The 19,733-nt window shown below is 36.6% G+C and overlaps 1 protein-coding gene across 1 annotated transcript; it reads left to right on the top strand.

Moving 5' to 3' along the window:
- The first annotated feature begins 125 nt into the window (after positions 1-125).
- On the top strand, positions 126-19,505 carry LOC144442213 (U2 snRNP-associated SURP motif-containing protein-like). The gene is made up of 22 exons (XM_078131491.1): positions 126-199; positions 1,076-1,174; positions 2,037-2,151; positions 2,686-2,789; positions 3,440-3,508; positions 3,870-3,961; positions 4,156-4,265; positions 4,604-4,686; positions 5,146-5,311; positions 5,776-6,020; positions 7,041-7,084; positions 7,946-8,050; positions 8,366-8,432; positions 9,111-9,265; positions 10,030-10,192; positions 11,135-11,302; positions 11,738-11,866; positions 12,605-12,794; positions 13,508-13,709; positions 14,148-14,307; positions 15,633-15,749; positions 17,489-19,505. Exons 1-22 carry the CDS (start codon positions 128-130, stop codon positions 17,984-17,986), a joined length of 3,153 nt encoding a protein of 1,050 aa, XP_077987617.1. The 5' UTR covers positions 126-127; the 3' UTR covers positions 17,987-19,505.
- Positions 19,506-19,733: the final 228 nt, after the last annotated feature.

Raw genomic sequence — 19,733 nt, 5'->3', positions numbered from 1 at the left:
ATTAAAATAGACTAAATAAATAAAGATTTTGATTATTTGCATAAAATTCTCTTTTATCACAAAGCACATGATTTACACTAACCAATAAAATATGACCGAGTACGAGCCAGTAGGATAACGAGGCAAAATGGCGGACAAGCACGACAAGAAGCTTCCATGGGGATTACAAAGCGAGGGTTTGACCCCAGGATCAATGAAGGTAAGGGTAATATAACAACTGTAAAGAAAATCGGTGTCTTTAGTAGTGGTGGCCGAGTTTTAGCGCAGGAGGTCGATGCCCACACCTTCAATTGGCGTTCAGCATCTGATCCGCAGTGTTTTGAACCACTGCATGCTGGTTTGCAATGCTAGCTGCAAACGTACGTCAAGACTCCGGAGTGTCTTTCGGGCAAGAGCTTCTCCAAAAAATAGCTCGATATTCCCATCAAATGGCTATCACATAACACTCATAGATCAATCATAAAGACCCCATTAACTGTAAACTGTGTATCACGAGCACACAAATTTCGGGCTCAGCTGTGAACTAGTAGTAGAATATCACTTTGTGAAATCTAAATATGACAACTGTAACAGTGTAAATAACCACTGAACCAGGGTCGAGTCGGACACGTGTAGAACTGCCTGTCCACCCACTTAGAAATATTGTTTGGTGTTAGGGCATCTAAAATCTATCCTACCCCTAGTAACCTAAACCTTACCATAAGTTCGAAATACAAGTGTTATCTACATATGATAAATGGAAAACTTCAAAGCCAGTTTTAATTGTCTACCACCGTGGTGCATGCCACTGATGAACTATGGTCATAGTTGTCTGTTATTGATGGTGCAAATGAATTTTGATTGCAATTGTGACTGTAGACACATGCTATATATGTAATGTTTACAGGTGCAACATCAGATAAGTGAGAACACAAGCATACATGTACATACATACGTACATACATACATACATACATACATACATACATACATACATACATACATACATACATACATGATTATAAATCGTGTCATTTTCATTTTTCAAAATGAGCTAATGTTACATCATTGATTTTGTATTTTTTGTGTTCTACAGACTATATCACACAATAAACTGAAAGCATTCAGTGTTGGACAAATGAATGTTGGGTTGAAGAAGACTTCAAAGAAAGAACAAGAAGAACAAAAGAAAAAGGTGATTTCATTATTATTTTACATTATATACCCCTCAGTTAAAACATGTAAAAGCTTTTGTGTAATTGATATAAAGTACATGTACGTGTACACAAAATTAACAATTTCATTTAATCCTCCCGTCTCACTCTTTTCCAGTGTTTTCACTATGTTTAGATGTTATTCCCAAATATTTGTCTTCATTCAGCCAAGGAAACTATGAGTGACTTAAGTCGCTAGATGAGTAGTGACAAAACCCTTAGGTAACAAGCATTTTCCGGCTAATGAAGGAAAATATTGGAGAATAACATAATTATGCCAGCGCCAGTAATATCAAAGAAAAATCAGGGAAAGTAATGATAATATTGAACATATGGACTCCTATTTCGAACACAGCAGAACCAGTGACGTAAACATGTGATGTTGTGACATAGCCATACGTTGTCTTGACATAGAATGACCAGAGTATATATTCCATATTTTTTGTTGAACCTGGCTAGTGCATGGTATAATCCATGTTGAATAGTATTCAATGAAGTGATGATCTTTTGTTGAGCAACTCACTTGCTCTGGATTTTCAAATCTAACCAGTTGCTACCATACCTATAATAAGGGGCCCTTTTTGCATACGGTAAAACTATATTGTAGATACTGTATTGTCTGTTCAACTTCATCTCTGTATGATGGTCGGATTCCTCTGATATTCAGAAAGATTTACATACTATATGTCATGGCTTCATGCATTCATACAATCAGCCATGACCAAATTTTAGCACTCACTTTGACAATCCTGATATGCCCTCTTGCAATCACTATTTGCAAATTGGCTGGAACTTCAGTAACCATAGTATGACATATCGTAAATCTTGACTTTGTGGTTGCAGGAAGAAGAGCAGGCAGCAGCCAAGGTGTATGAAGAATTTGTGGCATCCTTTTCAGGAGCTTCAGCCAGTGGGAAAGCATTTGTTAGAGGCACAGTCATAAACCCTGACACCAAAGGTAAACATATTTCCTATATTATCGATCAATCTATCGTTCACTTCAGATATTGTCATCACATTCTACTAGGGGAAGTGTGCCTGGTTATTCCCTTGTATCGATCATCGCCAAGAAAAACTTATAAATATTGACTTATTCCTTGGACATGGAATCTCTTACCACTTGTCCATTCAACAAGCAAAGACAATAGACAGTTTCAAATCTACCCTCTCCAGCATTAATATCACCGATCTCATACCTGAACATGATTGAGATCTAAAGGACACTGGCTATTGTATTGTGAAAATATATATGAATTGTTATATATTTTTGTCATTCAAGTGCCACACAACGTTTTATAGTTATTATCTGAGGTGAACAGTCTTTCTACAGAAAATAAAAAAGGTCGGAAGACATTGTGTTGGTCGATTTGAAATGATTGGTCAATTTTATTTCTTACATGTCTACAATTGATTTAATAACCCAGTTCCATTAGACTCTTTGATCATGATATTTTTCAGTAAACAAATTATTGCTTTTTCTTTTCTTTTCCAGAGGAAAAACTTGGCAAATATTCTGGTAAATTATACAAACCACCACCAAGTAAATATAGTGACAGTCATAAATCGGAATCCAAACCAGATAAACCTGAGAAACCAGTAAGTGTTGTCTGACTGATGTGGGGTCAGAGGTCAATATCATGCAGTGATAATATTGTGGGTCAGAGGTCATCAATGGAATTGACCTCTGTCGCCACAATATTGTCACTACCATGATGTTGACTTCGCACCACACAATATGGTCACTGCAATGATACACTGACTTGTAGGCGTGTGTATCTGGCTAACATTTGAATGAAAATCATGTACATATAGGGGCTGCGCTTACATCATTGATTTACATATAGGAACCACTTTAACAGAGCTGTTTGTGGTAATTTCATATTCAAAGCAGATTTATTTAATGCTAGGCATGATTATAAAGCCAGCAACAAGCTAAAATTATCATATATCAGTCAACACAGGCAGAGCCCTGGGCAACATCATCAAGTGGTTTGGATTCAGCGTCTTTGATTATAAATGATGTTGCATATTGCTCTGCCTGGTTGCCTGATTACTATCTCCTGGTTACTACAAATTCACAGTGTTTTCTACCCTATATCTAGCACAGAAGAACAGTATGAGTATGATATCAGGACTTATTTTCAGTCCTGTGTATACAAAAACATGAATCAGCGTACTCTGTTGTGCAGTTCATTTCATGTTATATCCCACACCTGCAGATCAATATATAATTTTATATATTACAGTCAGAAAGGAGAACACACAAACTTTGGAGACCAAAAGATGACTTAAATGATGATATTGCAATAAAAAAGGTAAAAATTAGCTACATTTTACCTCCTGCTAGAGGGTCAAAATGAAACAGGATCGACTTATTTGTATGTGACCCTGTAGTAATGCATGTGTAGCACATCAAGCAGAAGTCATTGGGTCGACAAATGATCGGTACTTTCATGATGCATCTTGGTCCTCAGACTTGTCATAGTCTTACTATCTCAAGCTATGGTTTGGACAACTTGACATAGTAAAACCATGGCAAATCTGTCGGCTAGATAGGTCTAGGTGGTAAAATTTTATTTCAGGTAACGAGAATTAAAATTGTTTGTCAGAATTTTGATGATTTCACTCTGATGTTTTATTGTTATCTCATCTTCTATCATTGATCGTCACTTACAGGACTTTTCAAAGAAGTCTAAAGCAGACAAAGCAAAGAGTGAGAGAGACAAAAAGAAGAGTAATCTGGAATTATTTAAAGAAGAACTTAAAATGTAAGTTTATTATATAGTTGGTTATCAAGCCTAAAGCATCAAAATACTGTCTTGTGTTTTTTCGGCACTGGATTTAGTTTAGCTGAATACATGCAAATGCTTTTTCGGAAGAAATAAGTCCTGCTAAATCATCGCTACATCTTGTAGGGAAAAAAGAGAAAACTTCAATGTAATGTTAATTTCTTTTTACACAGTATACAAGCAGAGAGGGAAGAAAGACACAGAATCAAGAAAATTTTACGTGGAGAAGACCCAAGTAAAAGAAGTCGATTTGAAACACTTGATGTGCCACAAAGGTCTTCTTGTAAGTGTATAATGTAGTTGTTCAATTTGTAACACCAGGAGTGTGAAAACATTCGTCTTGGGGCTATAATGCTGCTCGAACATTTATACTGTGGACTGATGTTTGTTTTCATTGGTCAGAGGGCAAAAATTTTAAAGCATCTTGATTTATATGAGGTACTTTTTTTGTTGCCATGGTGACCATGGGGCAATATAAGTTTTACATGCCTGGAAAGTTCCATATGTTCTTACCTGCATCAATGACAAATATATGTAGTATGACTGCTGTAAAAGTTATGAGCACATCACCTTGTGTCAATACACTTCCTAACTGTATCTGTATATGTATTGGTTTTACAGTACTAGATGACTATGGGTCAGGATCACATGATGTGGGAGATCCACTCACTACCAACTTATACATTGGCAATATCAACCCAAAGGTATGATAATTTCATAAATATTACCGTAGGTTGGATTTTTACCCGTACAACATATCTGTATGTAAAGTTGAATTCTTTTTATCCACTATAAATGACAAGTGTTACATGTATCAATGTACAATCTGAATACAACAATAAAGGCTATCAAACAGAAATTATCAGATCCCAATGTTTGAAGTTTACATGGAAGATAAAATCAAACACAGATTTGTTCTGAATTGTGGTGAAGATCTTGGTTGGCATAAATTCAAATATTTGCACCTACCATGAAATATCATAATTGGAATGAAAGTTTATAATTTCAAAATGAGATAAAAGTTATCAAACTTACTCTCCTTTTCTAATAAAACAAAATTCCAAATTCACTGGACTCAATGCAAGATTTCAGTACAACTGAAAAATACAATAACTTAGAACCACTGGCTAGTATTCGAATTATGTGTCTTATTCTTTATGTAGATGACAGAGGAAGATCTATGTAGGGAGTTCGGTAAATTTGGACCACTGGCTAGTGTTAAAATTATGTGGCCAAGAACTGAAGAAGAAAAGGCCAGGAACAGAAATTGTGGGTTTGTGGCATACATGAATAGAAAAGATGCCGAGAGAGCACTAAAAATGTTACAAGGTAAGGAGCCCTTTTCAGAGATCCAGTGATTAACCTTTCATGACTAGAGACGAGTTTTAAATAATATGGGGACCCAATTTATATGAATATTTTCATAATTACAATAATATTACTTTATTAGGAAGTAACATTTCTTTAATTCCAGTCTAAAATGAAGTTGATATATGCCAAAAATTTACATAAAACAAGAATTTTGTCCAAACAATTTTGGCGGGAAAGTTTTCAGTATTGAAGGGGTTAAGTTCAGGGACCCAGAAAATTCGAGTTTATTCTGTACCACGCAACATCTCTAAAACAGAGTTATGAAAATTGACAAATCTAATTTACATAAGTTAGAATAAATCGTCCGTACCCTGAGGTGAGGCATTCTGGGAAGCAAACAAGGTGAGGAGCTCCTAATCTCTGAGCAATAGCCATAGCATTGGTTGGCAAGTGTTAACAATATTCTCTGTATTTCTTTGTAGATAAGGAAATATTAGAATATGACATGAAGTTAGGATGGGGTAAAGCAGTTCCTATCCCGCCACATCCTGTGTATATTCCACCCCAGATGGTTGAATTAACTCTACCGCCACCACCATCTGGTCTACCTTTTAATGCCCAACCATTTGAAAAGAAGTGTCCAGAAGACAGTAGACTCTATACAAATGTACCACCACCTGGCTCCAAAGACAGAAGTTTAGACCACCTTAAAGATGATTTTGAAAAGGTAAACACATCATACATCTATTGTGACTGTATATGTACTACAGTAAAATACATCCTTACCAAAAGCAACTTGGTTTGATCATAATGATAAGTTTTTTGTCAAAACACTCTTTTTATCTAAATTGCACACAGAATGAAAGTTTTGAGTCATATGCATTTTTTATACCTTATGAATCTGAATGGCTATTTTGAATTTTTTTTTTACAAATTAGAGTCCAAAATATGTAGGGTAGTAAATGTAGTAAGTACAAATGTATTTTGATAGACAAAGTAGACCTTGTGAGGGCGCTATAACAAAGTCATTTTCTTCCTTCTTGGACGTCTAGTGTTTTCTATGAAAATTACACCCAAATCAAGCCACCCACCAGGACTAGGAACTAGGAATGTACACATCACATGTACACCAAATCTAAGAATCCAGAAACATGTATTTAATTCTGTGAAATGAAAACTAGACCGTACAAACCCTAACTCAAAAAGAGCTGCATTTCTGAAGTCACAAATTTTTACACTATATTTCTGAAGCTACACATTTCATACTGTATTTCTGAATAGACATATTGTTCAAGTTTATGAATTCCTCGAGATATAGATATATATCCTGTAACCACGACTGTGCCTCAGTCAACCTAGCTGTATAATTGGGGACCTGGTAGGATGTAGGCTGCAATGTGAAGGCTTTAATCATATGCGCTGAAATGGCTGCAATGGATTGTATGCTCCCCGGGGAGTTGAGGAAGACTAAAGGGTCGTTGTGCCGTTCTGATCCGAGCCAGGGGTAATAATTGTAAAGCGCTTTGAGCATGGCATGGGAAAGTGCTATATAAGAACCCAACATTATTATTATTATACATTCAAGTATTAATACAGTGCAACAACACATCAACACACTATGACACACTTGTGACAAATATTACACCACATTTTGAAAGTGATATTGTTGAGCCAAATACTGACCAAGCGTTCATGTTCTCGTATTTGATTTCTGACGGTTGCCCTACGTCTGTCTTGAACGATGCAGACATTGTATAATGCAGTTGTTAAAGTGGTTATCCCGACAGAAAGGTACAACTTTTCCTTTGTTATATTTGATGTATGAAATCAAATTCATTGTTTTTCATATCAAGTTATTTTTTACATAGATATGTTATTAGTTCTTAGTACAAGGTAGACACCAGTGTGCCCTCTAAGCCAGTTTGACATGCCACTGACGCACACAATTTCTAGTGATGCACCAAAATTTGGTGTTCCCCTATCTCTTACTATGGGATGACTCACAAGAAATCCCAGTTTTTCTCATTTTGACCCACAACAACAAAATGTGGCTATCACTAGAGGGCATACTGGTAAGAAGTGTTCTATGGTGCTTAACTTCTAATTTTAACTGAGTACAAAACATTTGTTGACTAAAATAAGGATTTGATTCTTATGAGGTATATGATTGACACATCATTTCTGGCATTTGAAAACACATTTTGCAGCCCATGTGTATGAAAAATAACACATAATTCATGTCACAAAGAAACATGTTTTAGTGTATGCTTTGGTTATGGTTTATGCTATGGTTTGGAAACCCAAATAGAACCTAGAGGGGAAATCTTGTAAGATTTGTGCATATTTTTGTATCTTTCATTATAAGTTTGGTGAGAAACCATGGTAAAACAAGTGGGCAACCCAGGTAGATTTTACCTACGTTCTGATATTAAACAAAAAATGCTGAAAGTTTCCTTGTACATGTACTTGTATTTAGCACAGATCATTAAAATACAAAGTTGTGTCACACTAACCCTATTTAGATGTCTGTTACATTCACATTACACTCTGTAAGGGCAGGGATTTGGACACATTGTATAGGGGTAGATGTAAGTTACGATGTCTGTACATGTAAGGGAAGGGAATGGACACATTGTATATTTCTTCTTACAGACCACTACTGCATTTAATTCATCGGATGATAGAGTTTGTGGTGCGTGAAGGACCTATGTTTGAAGCTATGATTATGAACAGAGAACTAAACAACCCAATGTTTAGGTGAGTTTTGTTTTATTGATTCCTCTCATAAATACTTGTCTTGTCTTCCAATGCATCTAGATATAAACTATACCCAATACATGTCATTCTCGCCATGGTTTTAGATACCCAATACATGTCATTCTCACCATGGTTTTAGATACCCAATACATGTCTTTCTCGCCATGGTTTTAGATACCCAGTACATGTCATTCTCACCATGGTTTTAGAACACTATTCTCACCAGGGTGTGGTGAGGGTACAGGTCATAGCTTGATTTTAATCATTGAACATTCTCCCACTTACTTGACTGTTTACACGTTGTTGAATTCACAGGTTTCTTTTTGAGAATCAAAGTCCAGCACATGTATACTACAGATGGAGACTTTACTCAATACTTCAGGTAATGACTTCAGTTTTTTTCACTTTATAATTGTATTGATAATGGTTTGTGATAAGGTACAGCTGTCTTAGTATAGGAAAATGTTGTGATAGCACTTCACTTGTGTAAAGATAAAGCACATTATCGTCTAGGAGGCATACAGCCTCCCTCAGATGGAAGGGAATGAAGTGAAAGTGTTTCATGGTTGTAATGCATTAAAACACACACACACACACACACACACACACACACACACACACACACACACACACACACACACACACACACAACACTGACAGTGTGCTCACACATGCATGCACATACATACATACATACATACATACATACATACATACATACATACATACATACATATATACATACACACACAACACTGACTGCTCACACATGCATACACACACACACACACACACACACACACACACACACACACACACACTGTTTATCAACACCAAGACTACCTAACTTCATTTATTGTCACTATACCATCATCATCATCACCATCTCGGTTATCAACACATTATGATCAGAATCATGTAACATCGTCCATAAGAGGTATTATAACAAACCGTGCGTAGATGACATGATAGTCAGTGTGACTTGATCATTCAAGCTATACTCGTATCATCTTATTTCATGAATCACATACATACCCACTACCATGGTATTGTTTTACAGGGTGACAGTCCAAGTCACTGGAGGACGGAGGAGTTTCGTATGTTTAAACATGGTTCCTACTGGAGACCGCCACCAATGAATCCATATTTACAAGGAATGCCAGAAGAACTAGCACCACAACCAGATCAACCTAAGAAGGGACAATTATCAGAAAAGTGAGTGCTCCTTCAAATATCTTATCAAGTTTTACACATTCTGAATAAGAAATTTATTTATTTATTACGATTACACTAGATTAGCTAATTCTCAGAAATCTACTTTAGTGGTCATATAACTTTGAAACTGTATCAAAGTTGAACTTTGCACATTAAGATTTGACAGTAATTTATATTTACTCCACATTTAATATAAAACGATATAGAACATTATTGCAATGTTTTTGTCAAGGTTGGTAATTATTACGTAAAATCTAGCCAGGTCTCCCAGTTATTTTACTTGGAACCTATCAAAAATATGGTACAAAGTATAGAAATTTATGCATTTTTATCAGATTTCCCTGCTCTTTTATCAGGGTTCCCCCTTCAAATGGTACATTGCATAGAAATCTGTGTATCTTTAACCAGATTCTCTCATTTTAGACTGCAAACTTAGGGAACTTGCAAATCCGCCATGTTGAATGTTGCATCATGGGAAATGTGATAATAAATATTAATCAATTAGTATTGTAAACAATGCTGATACATTGCTTGTAACCACAGAATGGATAATCAATTCATAGTTACCCTGACAATTGTGAGTTTTTAATTTTATCGATAGTTCCAGATTAGGCATTATGATAACCACAGATAATCCCATAGTCCTTTGCATCTGAGCATGCTCAGTCTGGATTGCGAGTTCCCTATTAACAGGTGAATTTTAAGTATAATCAATACCATTGGTACTAACAGTACTTGTTGTTTGTCTCTCTGTGTACTTGCAGTCAACGTGATAAGCTAGAAGACATGTTACGTCAAATTACACCAGAACGTACTAAGATAGGTGATTGTATGGTATACTGTCTAGACCATGCAGAGTCAGCCGAGGAAATCGTAGAGTGTATAGCAGAGTCATTGTCAATAATACAAACACCTATTCCTAAAAAGGTAATCAAGTACTTTCTAAACTATCTACAACTGCCAACATCAGACCATTGATGAACAACCTGTTACAAACAGGGAAAGTAAACAAATGAATTGGATTAATAACACTTGACTCAGCATGTTGGAACAGCAGAGATTCGTATTACACACCATGGTTTGATAAGAACAGTTTTATGGTCTCTGTATGTGTGCATGAAATGCCAGGGGAACTTCAAATTTGTTTGTGGACGTGAACTATTATGTAAAGAGGCCATACATCTGTTCTTATGAACTGATGAAATGTAATACAAGTCTATGTACTTCCAACATGCTGTGCCAGGTGTTATTAATCCAATCCATCTGTTTACTTTCCTTGTTTGTAACAGGTTACATTTGTCAAAGGTCTGATGTCGGTAGTTGTAAATACTGACCATTTAGTAAAGACTGCTAAACCAAATCCAAGGATCTTACATGTACCCCTCTGAATTTCTGTGATGTCAGATGTTACAGTAGAAATGATGTAGGCTTGGTGTTTCACTCATGAGACATTACATCTTTGACACAAAGATAGACATATTTCAACTCTAGATTAACAATAACAGAGAGTCAATAAACACAACAAGAAGAAATCGCGACGTGTACACTACATCGGATTTTAATCAGATTGGACTGAACTCATCTGCACATTGGAATTGCATGCAACTTTCCCTGGAGTGAGTTGCACTCTAGGGGAAACATTTCAAAGTAGCTTTACTTGTGACTATATTAAAATTAAGTAAGCAACACAGGTTCACAGCACCACTTGTTCTGGAATACATTCTAACCATAAAGGCACATCTGCTTGTATAATAGAAATGGCAAAGTACTTTTGAACACCATCGGCATACATACTATACACACTGGGTTTTTTTTTGTTATCACAGTTTGTTCTGATACTCAGTTCTCGTATTCTTTCTCACTACATAGGTTGGTAGACTGTTTTTAGTGTCAGATATCCTATACAACTCCAGTGCCAAGGTAGCCAATGCATCGTTCTACAGGAAATACTTTGAAACTAAACTTCCTGAAGTGTTTTCAGATATAAGAGAAGCATACAATACTATAGAAGGTCGACTCAAAGCAGAGCAGTTTAAGGTAAGGGTGTACCCGTATTTATTAATCAGTCGGTTAGTGAAATGAACTTGTGAAGTGTCAAACTCTAATACACTGTTCAATTCATTGGTGTTTATAACCCAGCAACAGTCAAACATTAACAAGCACAAATTGTTACAAACATGGAAAGTAGAATAACTGACAGCATCGAGAGATTATTACAGCAGCTTCCCTGAAGGAATGTCACATATTTCCCAGGGTAGGGAAGGCTGTCAGTATTCCTCAATTATACAGTTGTTTGGTGACTGTCAAGAAAACTTAGGAAAAAACTGACCTTCCCATCGCAGTCAGCTGCAAAATTGTGAGAGAGAGACAACTACAAGCAAGTGCAGGTGTAAAGATGAACTTCTCATAATGTCTTGTGTATATACATTACTTGCCATGATAACCTTACCCTGTATCTGTATTAATTTGCAGCTAAAAGTGATGACATGTTTCCGGGCCTGGGAAGACTGGGCGGTTTATCCACAAGATTTCTTAATTCGTCTTCAGAACGTTTTTCTTGGTCTGGTTCCAGTAGCAGCAATCATCAAAGAGGAACCAAAGGTATGGTATATTTATTGCATAGTAGTAATATGGAATTGTACTTGAAATTGAAGTTTCCTTCACCTCACTATGGGAAATAAGAATATAATAAAGTGTTTGTGTCTGTCTGTCTGTCTGTCTGTCTGTCTATCTGTCTGTGTGTGTTTGTGTGTCTGTGTCTGTGTCTGTGTGTTTGTACATGTACATGTATGTTGTATGCATATATACTGTGCATGCATGAGTATGCATGTTACTGTGAATGTTTATGCAGCATATCATGGTCATTGTGTGTGTGTGTGTGTGTGTGTGTGTGTGTGTGTGTGTGTGTGTGTGTGTGTGTGTGTGTGTGTGTGTAAATGGAGGGAGGTACATATATTTTGCAGAGATGCTCACTGTTCACCCGTTTGTAACCAGATGACATAAACAAAAGTATTGACAACTTTACCATGAGGGCTATGACTCGACCTAACTAGGAACCCTGGGATTTGACCTTGAACAGTGGAAAACTTGTAGCTGTAAGTGGAAGCACGCATGAAGCAGAGGAGACACAAAGAATGGTAGGAGATAGAGAAGTTAGAGAAAGAGAGAGAGAAAGGTCAAGAGGTTCAGGTCAAATTTAGATCTGATTATTTACAGCTGAATCTTACGTCACAATCTCTATGTAAATGTTAAATTACCAAAACATTGTTTGGACTTTATTTTTTGTGTATCTTAAAACAGGAAACAGACTTTCAATGTTTTTTTTTCATATCACCATAGAAACCAATTATTATACCAGAAGTTCCATTAATAGTGCATGATATACCAGAACCAGAAAGTGTTGATATCGATGGAGCACCTCTTGATGATGACAGTGTGTTAGATGGGGAACCTATTGATGGTGTACTAATAAAGGAAGAATTAGATGGGCTACCGATCGAGTCAACGGTAGAGTTTGATGGAATGCCAAGTGAGTTAACTTTAATATCATAACTAGGCAAAGCCCATAAGCTCGTGCAGGGTAGATTCATTTGTGACCAGCTGCTGCATGATGATATTGTAGAATGCACATAGTATATAGAACGTGCATGTAATCCTATGTAATCCACTGATACGATAATATACTGTGTATAGAGGGCGCTGTTCAGATAGAGGGCGCTGTTCAATTCTTGTGTTCTTTGGATAGTAATAAAAGTATTGTATCAAAATGCTCACTGTAACAAAGTTTGATTTATAGAAAATTAAGCATAGTTTGTTAACATTGAAGTAACCTTTACATATCCCATAGTGAAGTGATGTGGAGTCATGATGGGTGAATGGTTAGATTGGCTGGCTTCGAATCTGCAGGTGGTAGGTTCGAGCCCCGCCACTGCCGTTTGTTTCTGGATGGCTAAAGTCCTTGGGCAAGATGTGAACCATGACTGTGCCTTCGTCAACCCAGCTGAGCTGTATAATTGGGGACCTGGTAGGATAGAGGTTGCAATGTGAATGCTTTAATCCTATGCGTATATAGAGGCTGCAATAAATTGTATGCTCCCCAGGGAGTTGAGGAAGTAAAGGGCCGTTGTGCCAGGGGTACTAACTGTTAAGCTCTTTGAACACAGAGTAGGAAAGTACTACATAAAACCAACATTATTATTACCAATATTAACATCAATTCACTGACATTTTCTTGGTCTCCAGTGAAAGAAGAAGACCTTGATGGCCAACCACTAGATGACAAATCTGAAGTTGTACCCAAAATAGCGCCCTCAAGGTGGGAAACTGTAGACAAAGATGAACTTGAAGCACAGGCTATGACAACATCTAAATGGGATTCACTAGAACAGAAGAAAGAGGAGGAGGAAGAAGAAGAAGATGAGGATGCAGGAGAAGAAAAACAACAGTAAGATTTCCCCCCCCCCCCCACCTAACTTTGAACTGGACAGGGTCTTTGAACTTTGAACTTTGAACTTGACAGGTCTTAGAACTTTGAACTTTGAACTTGACAGGTATGAGAACTTTGAACCCTAATTTTGAACTTTGAACTTGACAGGTATGAGAACTTTGAACCCTAATTTTGAACTTTGAACTTGACAGGTATAAGAACTTTGACCCCTAACTTTGAACTTGACAGGTATGAGAACTTTGAACCCTAATTTTGAACTTTGAACTTGACAGATATGAGAACTTTGAACCCTAATTTTGAACTTTGAATTTGACAGGTAGAAGAACTCTGATCCCTAATTTTGAACTTTGAACTTGACAGGTATGAGAACTTTGAACCCTAACTTTGAACTTTAAACTTGACAGGTGTATGAACTTTGAACTTTGAACTTGACAGGTCTGAGAATGAAGATAACCAAGAAGAAGAGGAAGAAGGTGAAGCTGAATATGAGAGTCCAGAGAGAGAAATACCAACATCAAACACAACAACACCTAGTAGTTCATATAAAGTATCTGAAATGACTGAAGAAAGAAGAGCTAAACTTAGAGAAATTGAGGTACGTTGTTTTATACTTAGTCAGTATTCATTTGAAGCCAAGAAGCACTGAGGTACATCATTGTACTTATCACTTAGCATGTCATATATACCAGTGATTACTTGCACTGATGTGTATGCATACTAGTGGTATTATTACATATATACCAGTGATTACTTGCACTGATGAGTGTGCATACTAGTGGTATTATTACATATATACCGGTGATTACTTGCACTGATGTGTATGCATACTAGTGGTATTATTACATATATACCGGTGATTACTTGCACTGATGTGTATGCATACTAGTGGTATTATTACATATATACCGGTGATTACTTGCACTGATGTGTGTGCATACTAGTGGTATTATTACATATATACCGGTGATTACTTGCACTGATGTGTATGCATACTAGTGGTATTATTACATATATACCGGTGATTACTTGCACTGATGTGTATGCATACTAGTGGTATTATTACATATATACCGGTGATTACTTGCACTGATGTGTATGCATACTAGTGGTATTATTACATATATACCGGTGATTACTTGCACTGATGTGTATGCATACTAGTGGTATTATTACATATATACCGGTGATTACTTGCACTGATGTGTATGCATACTAGTGGTATTATTACATATATACCAGTGATTACTTGCACTGATGTGTATGCATACTAGTGGTATTATTACATATATACCAGTGATTACTTGCACTGATGTGTATGCATACTGGTGGTATTATTACATATATACCAGTGATTACTTGCACTGATGTGTATGCATACTAGTGGTATTATTACATATATGCCAGTGATTACTTACACTGGTGTGTATGCATACTAGTGGTATTATTACATATATGCCAGTGATTACTTACACTGGTGTTTGTGCATACTAGTGGTATTATTACATATATACCAGTGATTACTTACACTGGTGTGTGTGCATACTAGTGGTATTATTACATATATGCCAGTGATTACTTACACTGGTGTGTGTGCATACTAGTGGTATTATCACATATATACCAGTGATTACTTGCACTGATGTGTATGCACACTGGTGGTATTTGCACTACAGTACATACTGAAAACATTGCGTATGTGCATGCAAATGAGGGCAAAATAGTCCCTTGCACACAAAATTGCACAATCACACGGTATGATTTACATTTTAGGGTTGTTACTAACAATGTTAGTTTCATGTTTACAAAACTTATTGTATTATAATGTTTTCACGTCGTATAAAATGTAGTGACGCATTTCTTCTTGATGGTCATGGTCAAGGTTACAATGTGATAATACGAATGATATATTTCTACTTCTAGGTCAAGGTCATGAAGTTTCAAGATGAACTTGAAGCCGGGAGACGTAGCAGAAAACATGGCATGAGTATCTCAGATCAAGTGGAACATTATCGTTCTAAGTTACTACAAAAGGTACATGTATGTATCCCATATAGTGTTGTTGTGATCTCTTTTCTGTACCTATTACTTTGGTAATCAAGGTGTTAGTTTACTAAGATAGACACAAACTAAAACTATTGTCAAGACATGTTGATGAATGGATGTTGGTTTAATTATAGTCTCGGTAGGGTGTCATCTCTTGAAGCCTTTTTCTCAATTTTTTCAACACATACAAATCTACTACCTAGTAGTCCGTAGGACAACACAGGTAATGTTTTATTGATGGAGTTCCAAGAACTTGCAATGAAGTGTTTTGGGACTTCCGATGTGTATACTGTCTTGATAACAGGGTGATTAGTTGCACACAAAAAACAAAAGAACTATAACCCACCTGTCTAATTTACCACATTGAACAACACTAGTTTTAGTCTAGGTCCTGACAGGGGCAGTATTACCTACAATCCCAGTCTAGTCAATCCCCTTGCTTGAGCACAGATATCTATGCTCCCCCTATGGTGTTCATATAACATGAAGATGTCCCCACTTGATTTTAGTTTAAATAGACTAGAGGTGGAGTCCTGGTTGTACATTTGCATATCATAGTCAAAACTGAATCAGCTGTACAAATTAATATCAATGAGAGATGATGACAGCCTGTCAATTTGTGATTGATTGCTACTGACGTGCACCGTTTGCGCTTCATCCACCATGGGGTTGAACCACAACTAACACTTGAGTCAGGGGCTTGACTAGACTGGGATTGTAGTATGGAAGATGGTCACTGTCAGGACCTAGACTAAAACTAGTTTTAGTTTTTTAGTCTATCTTAGTAAAACAAAGTCTTGATTACTAGAGTCGTAACACTGTTATGTAATACCCTGTTACAGATCATATTGGTAGATATATATCATAATGAATAAGCACATTATTTATATTTTAAGGACTTTTGCTGACAATGTTTTATTTGTATGTAAATAATTGAAAAGAAATTATACGTTGGTTAATTTTTTGTGTTTAAATAATACCTTATTACAGATTATTAATAGATATACTTATAAGTACCGCAGAAAACACTGCAGGCACGAGTGCAAATACCCCTGAGTACCCACATTGGCATTCACATGGCATTGGGTTCTGTTATTATTACGGCGATAAAACAAAACATCGGACAACCTCTGACGACTTTCTATTTCAATTGAGAGTTTCAACTCAAAGATACCGACCGTTATACACGGTATAATAACCAAATTGGGCCGGTAATAGGTGGCCGCTGACCGCATTAAAGAGGTGGTCGTTCTATCAAGTGTCATTAACATGTAAAATTGCACGGGACTGCCACAAAGTCACCGCTTAGAGAAGGTGGCTGCTCTGTCAGGGTGACCGCTAAGACAGGTTTGACTGTATGTTTATCTGAAACAACAGATTTCAATAAAAATCATAGTGCGATTTCGTGTATAGCAAACGATCGCTTTCTCATTTGCATATAATTTCATGCAGGTATGCAATAATGTTTTCGGTATTGCACTACAGTGTAAATACCACTAGTATGTGCATGCACCAGTTCAAGTAATGTCTGGTACATATGTAACAATAGTAGAAACCATGACAGTTTGTCTGGTTGCTTCATTCTGTATACCAGGGTTCTGTCACCTTAGTGAAACACTATTGATGTTTGTCATTTTGTGACAATAAGAGGGATACACTGTATCAATTCGTTGTTTGAAACAACACCCACTTTGTACAAACTTTGAGAGTTTCTTAAATTTCAATTTTTCCAGGATAAAGAGAAAGCCCGGGAAAGGGAGAGAGAAAGAATTCGGGAATGGGAAAAGAGAAGAGCCAGGGAGTTAGAACGTGGTGTGTCATCCGGGGAAAGTTCACCATACGTAAGGAAACGACGACGAAGTTCAAGTGGTTCTGCCAGCCCTCCATACAGAAGACATCGATCAAGGTCAGGTTCACCAGCATCTGATAGATACACAGGATCACGACGAAGTTCACAGTCACCATCTTCATTGTACAGAGATCACTCGCCTACATCGTCTCCTATGGTTTCCATCGTTAGTAGTAGTAGCAGTAGTCGGAAGAAAAGAAAGTCTAGATCAAGATCACCCAGTAGAAAGTCGCACAGGTCAAGGTCACGCCGCTCAAGATCACCATCACCAAGAAAGTCTCGCAGATCAAGGTCTCGTTCACATTCGCCAAGAAAACACCGCTCAAGGTCAAGATCTCCATCAAGGAGAAGTAGCTCACATAGGAAGAAAAGCAAGCGTTAAAGCAATGTTCTAAGAGAAAGACTGAAAAAGTAGAATTATTTTGAATCAAAACCATTATCTCTTAATTGTGAAGGTTCATACTAAAGTGTTTGCGCACTACAAAAGTGAATGCAAGTAAAATGTGGGGGGGAAAAACCAACGAGGTGGAAAATTAGACTTGCAAGCTGTTTTGTACTCATTTGTGCAGTCAAGTCTGATATTTGAATTGTTCATGCAAGTCAAGCAGACATTTCCTAACATCACTATTTTAAATCAAGTGTAACATTTCCCTACATCCACTGCATGTAAAGCTGGATAATTCCAACTATTACTGCAAGTCAAAGTTTTACACTATTTACAATAGTCGACTGTCAAGCTTGCCAGGATTATCACGTGTCAGACCCAACACTTCCTACATGACTGCATGTCAGTGTGACCCTTCCTATGAGTATGTGATGAAGTTTGTACACCCTACGATAACTTTGCCAACTTTTACACTTGCTACGATAACTGTGTGAAGACTGCGACCTTTACAGATCTGATTATTTTGTGACCAGCTTCACATTTCCTCAAGTGTGTGACCTCCTTGACTTCCCCCATAACTGTACGTAAAGCGTGACTTTCTTTCAGTCAGTATTTTGAGTCGAGTATGGCAGCAGCATATGATGACTAGCCAGTCCAAATTATAAGTAAAATTTCTGTCATCGTTGCTGTGATATTTGACACTTCCTACGATGATGCTATAAAAACTGCCTTACATTTTGTTTCGCATTAAGTAACTAAAAGTATGTCTACTTATACTTTAAGTTTGTTATTTTTTGACAGAAAGTATTCAATGAAATAGATCGATGCAGATGACAGTTTTTCAAATCTTGCCGACTAATGCTTGATATTATTATGTTAAAGTGGTCATGTGGATGAGGATTGGGTATTTATTTTGGATTTTAATTTATAAAACAATTTTGTCATGACTTCCTACTTGAAAAATCAATGTGAAACAACATATGTCAAGTCCTTTGTAACTCAGTACATTGCAAATCATTAAACATGTAAAAAGTTTGTTATTATACATACAGTAACAAACATTTTACACATTTTTCAGCAAAGTATTGAGTTACAAACACAGATTTTGTCCATGTTGTTTCACAGTGATTTTTTAAGAAACCATGACATGATAAAATTGTTTTATAAATTAAAAATAAAAAATAAATACCCTATCCTCATCCATATGGTCACGAGATTCATGGCAGATATGTGAACACCACTATACTTTGAAAAGTTTTTAAATGGCACAGTCGGACAGCCTTGTGTAGAGATAACAGTAACATACTTTATCAAGACACAATAGCTGTTACTTTAATACATCATATTCCGGTTACCAAAGTTCTGCCCATTTCTCGGGTAAGCATAGGTCAACCTTGGAAAATATATCAAAGCAATGTTTGCTATAGAAATAAAATACCTTTGTGTCTATTTGTGTACATACCATGGAGTGAAATAAACAGTGCATACCCCTGGCTATTAAATATTTTTATGGTTTTACACCTCAGTAAGTTGGCATAGAAAATGTCAATCCTAGAAAATATATGAACAAAATGTTTGTTATAGAAATAAAATGCCTTTGTGTCGATTCTTGTGTATGTGAAGGAGTGATGTAACATTCAACCTTTCATCTCGACGGTAAGATATGTCATGTTGCCCTGGGCCTCCTCTCTCTCATCGATGTGTGAGGGCGCCCCATCATGGCATCCCTTACAGATCTATACTA

This window comes from Glandiceps talaboti, chromosome 11, assembly GCF_964340395.1.
Source record: "Glandiceps talaboti chromosome 11, keGlaTala1.1, whole genome shotgun sequence".
Classification (NCBI taxonomy): domain Eukaryota; kingdom Metazoa; phylum Hemichordata; class Enteropneusta; family Spengelidae; genus Glandiceps; species Glandiceps talaboti.
Note: the sequence above shows the minus strand (reverse complement) of the source record. Positions and strands in the feature narration are given on the sequence as shown.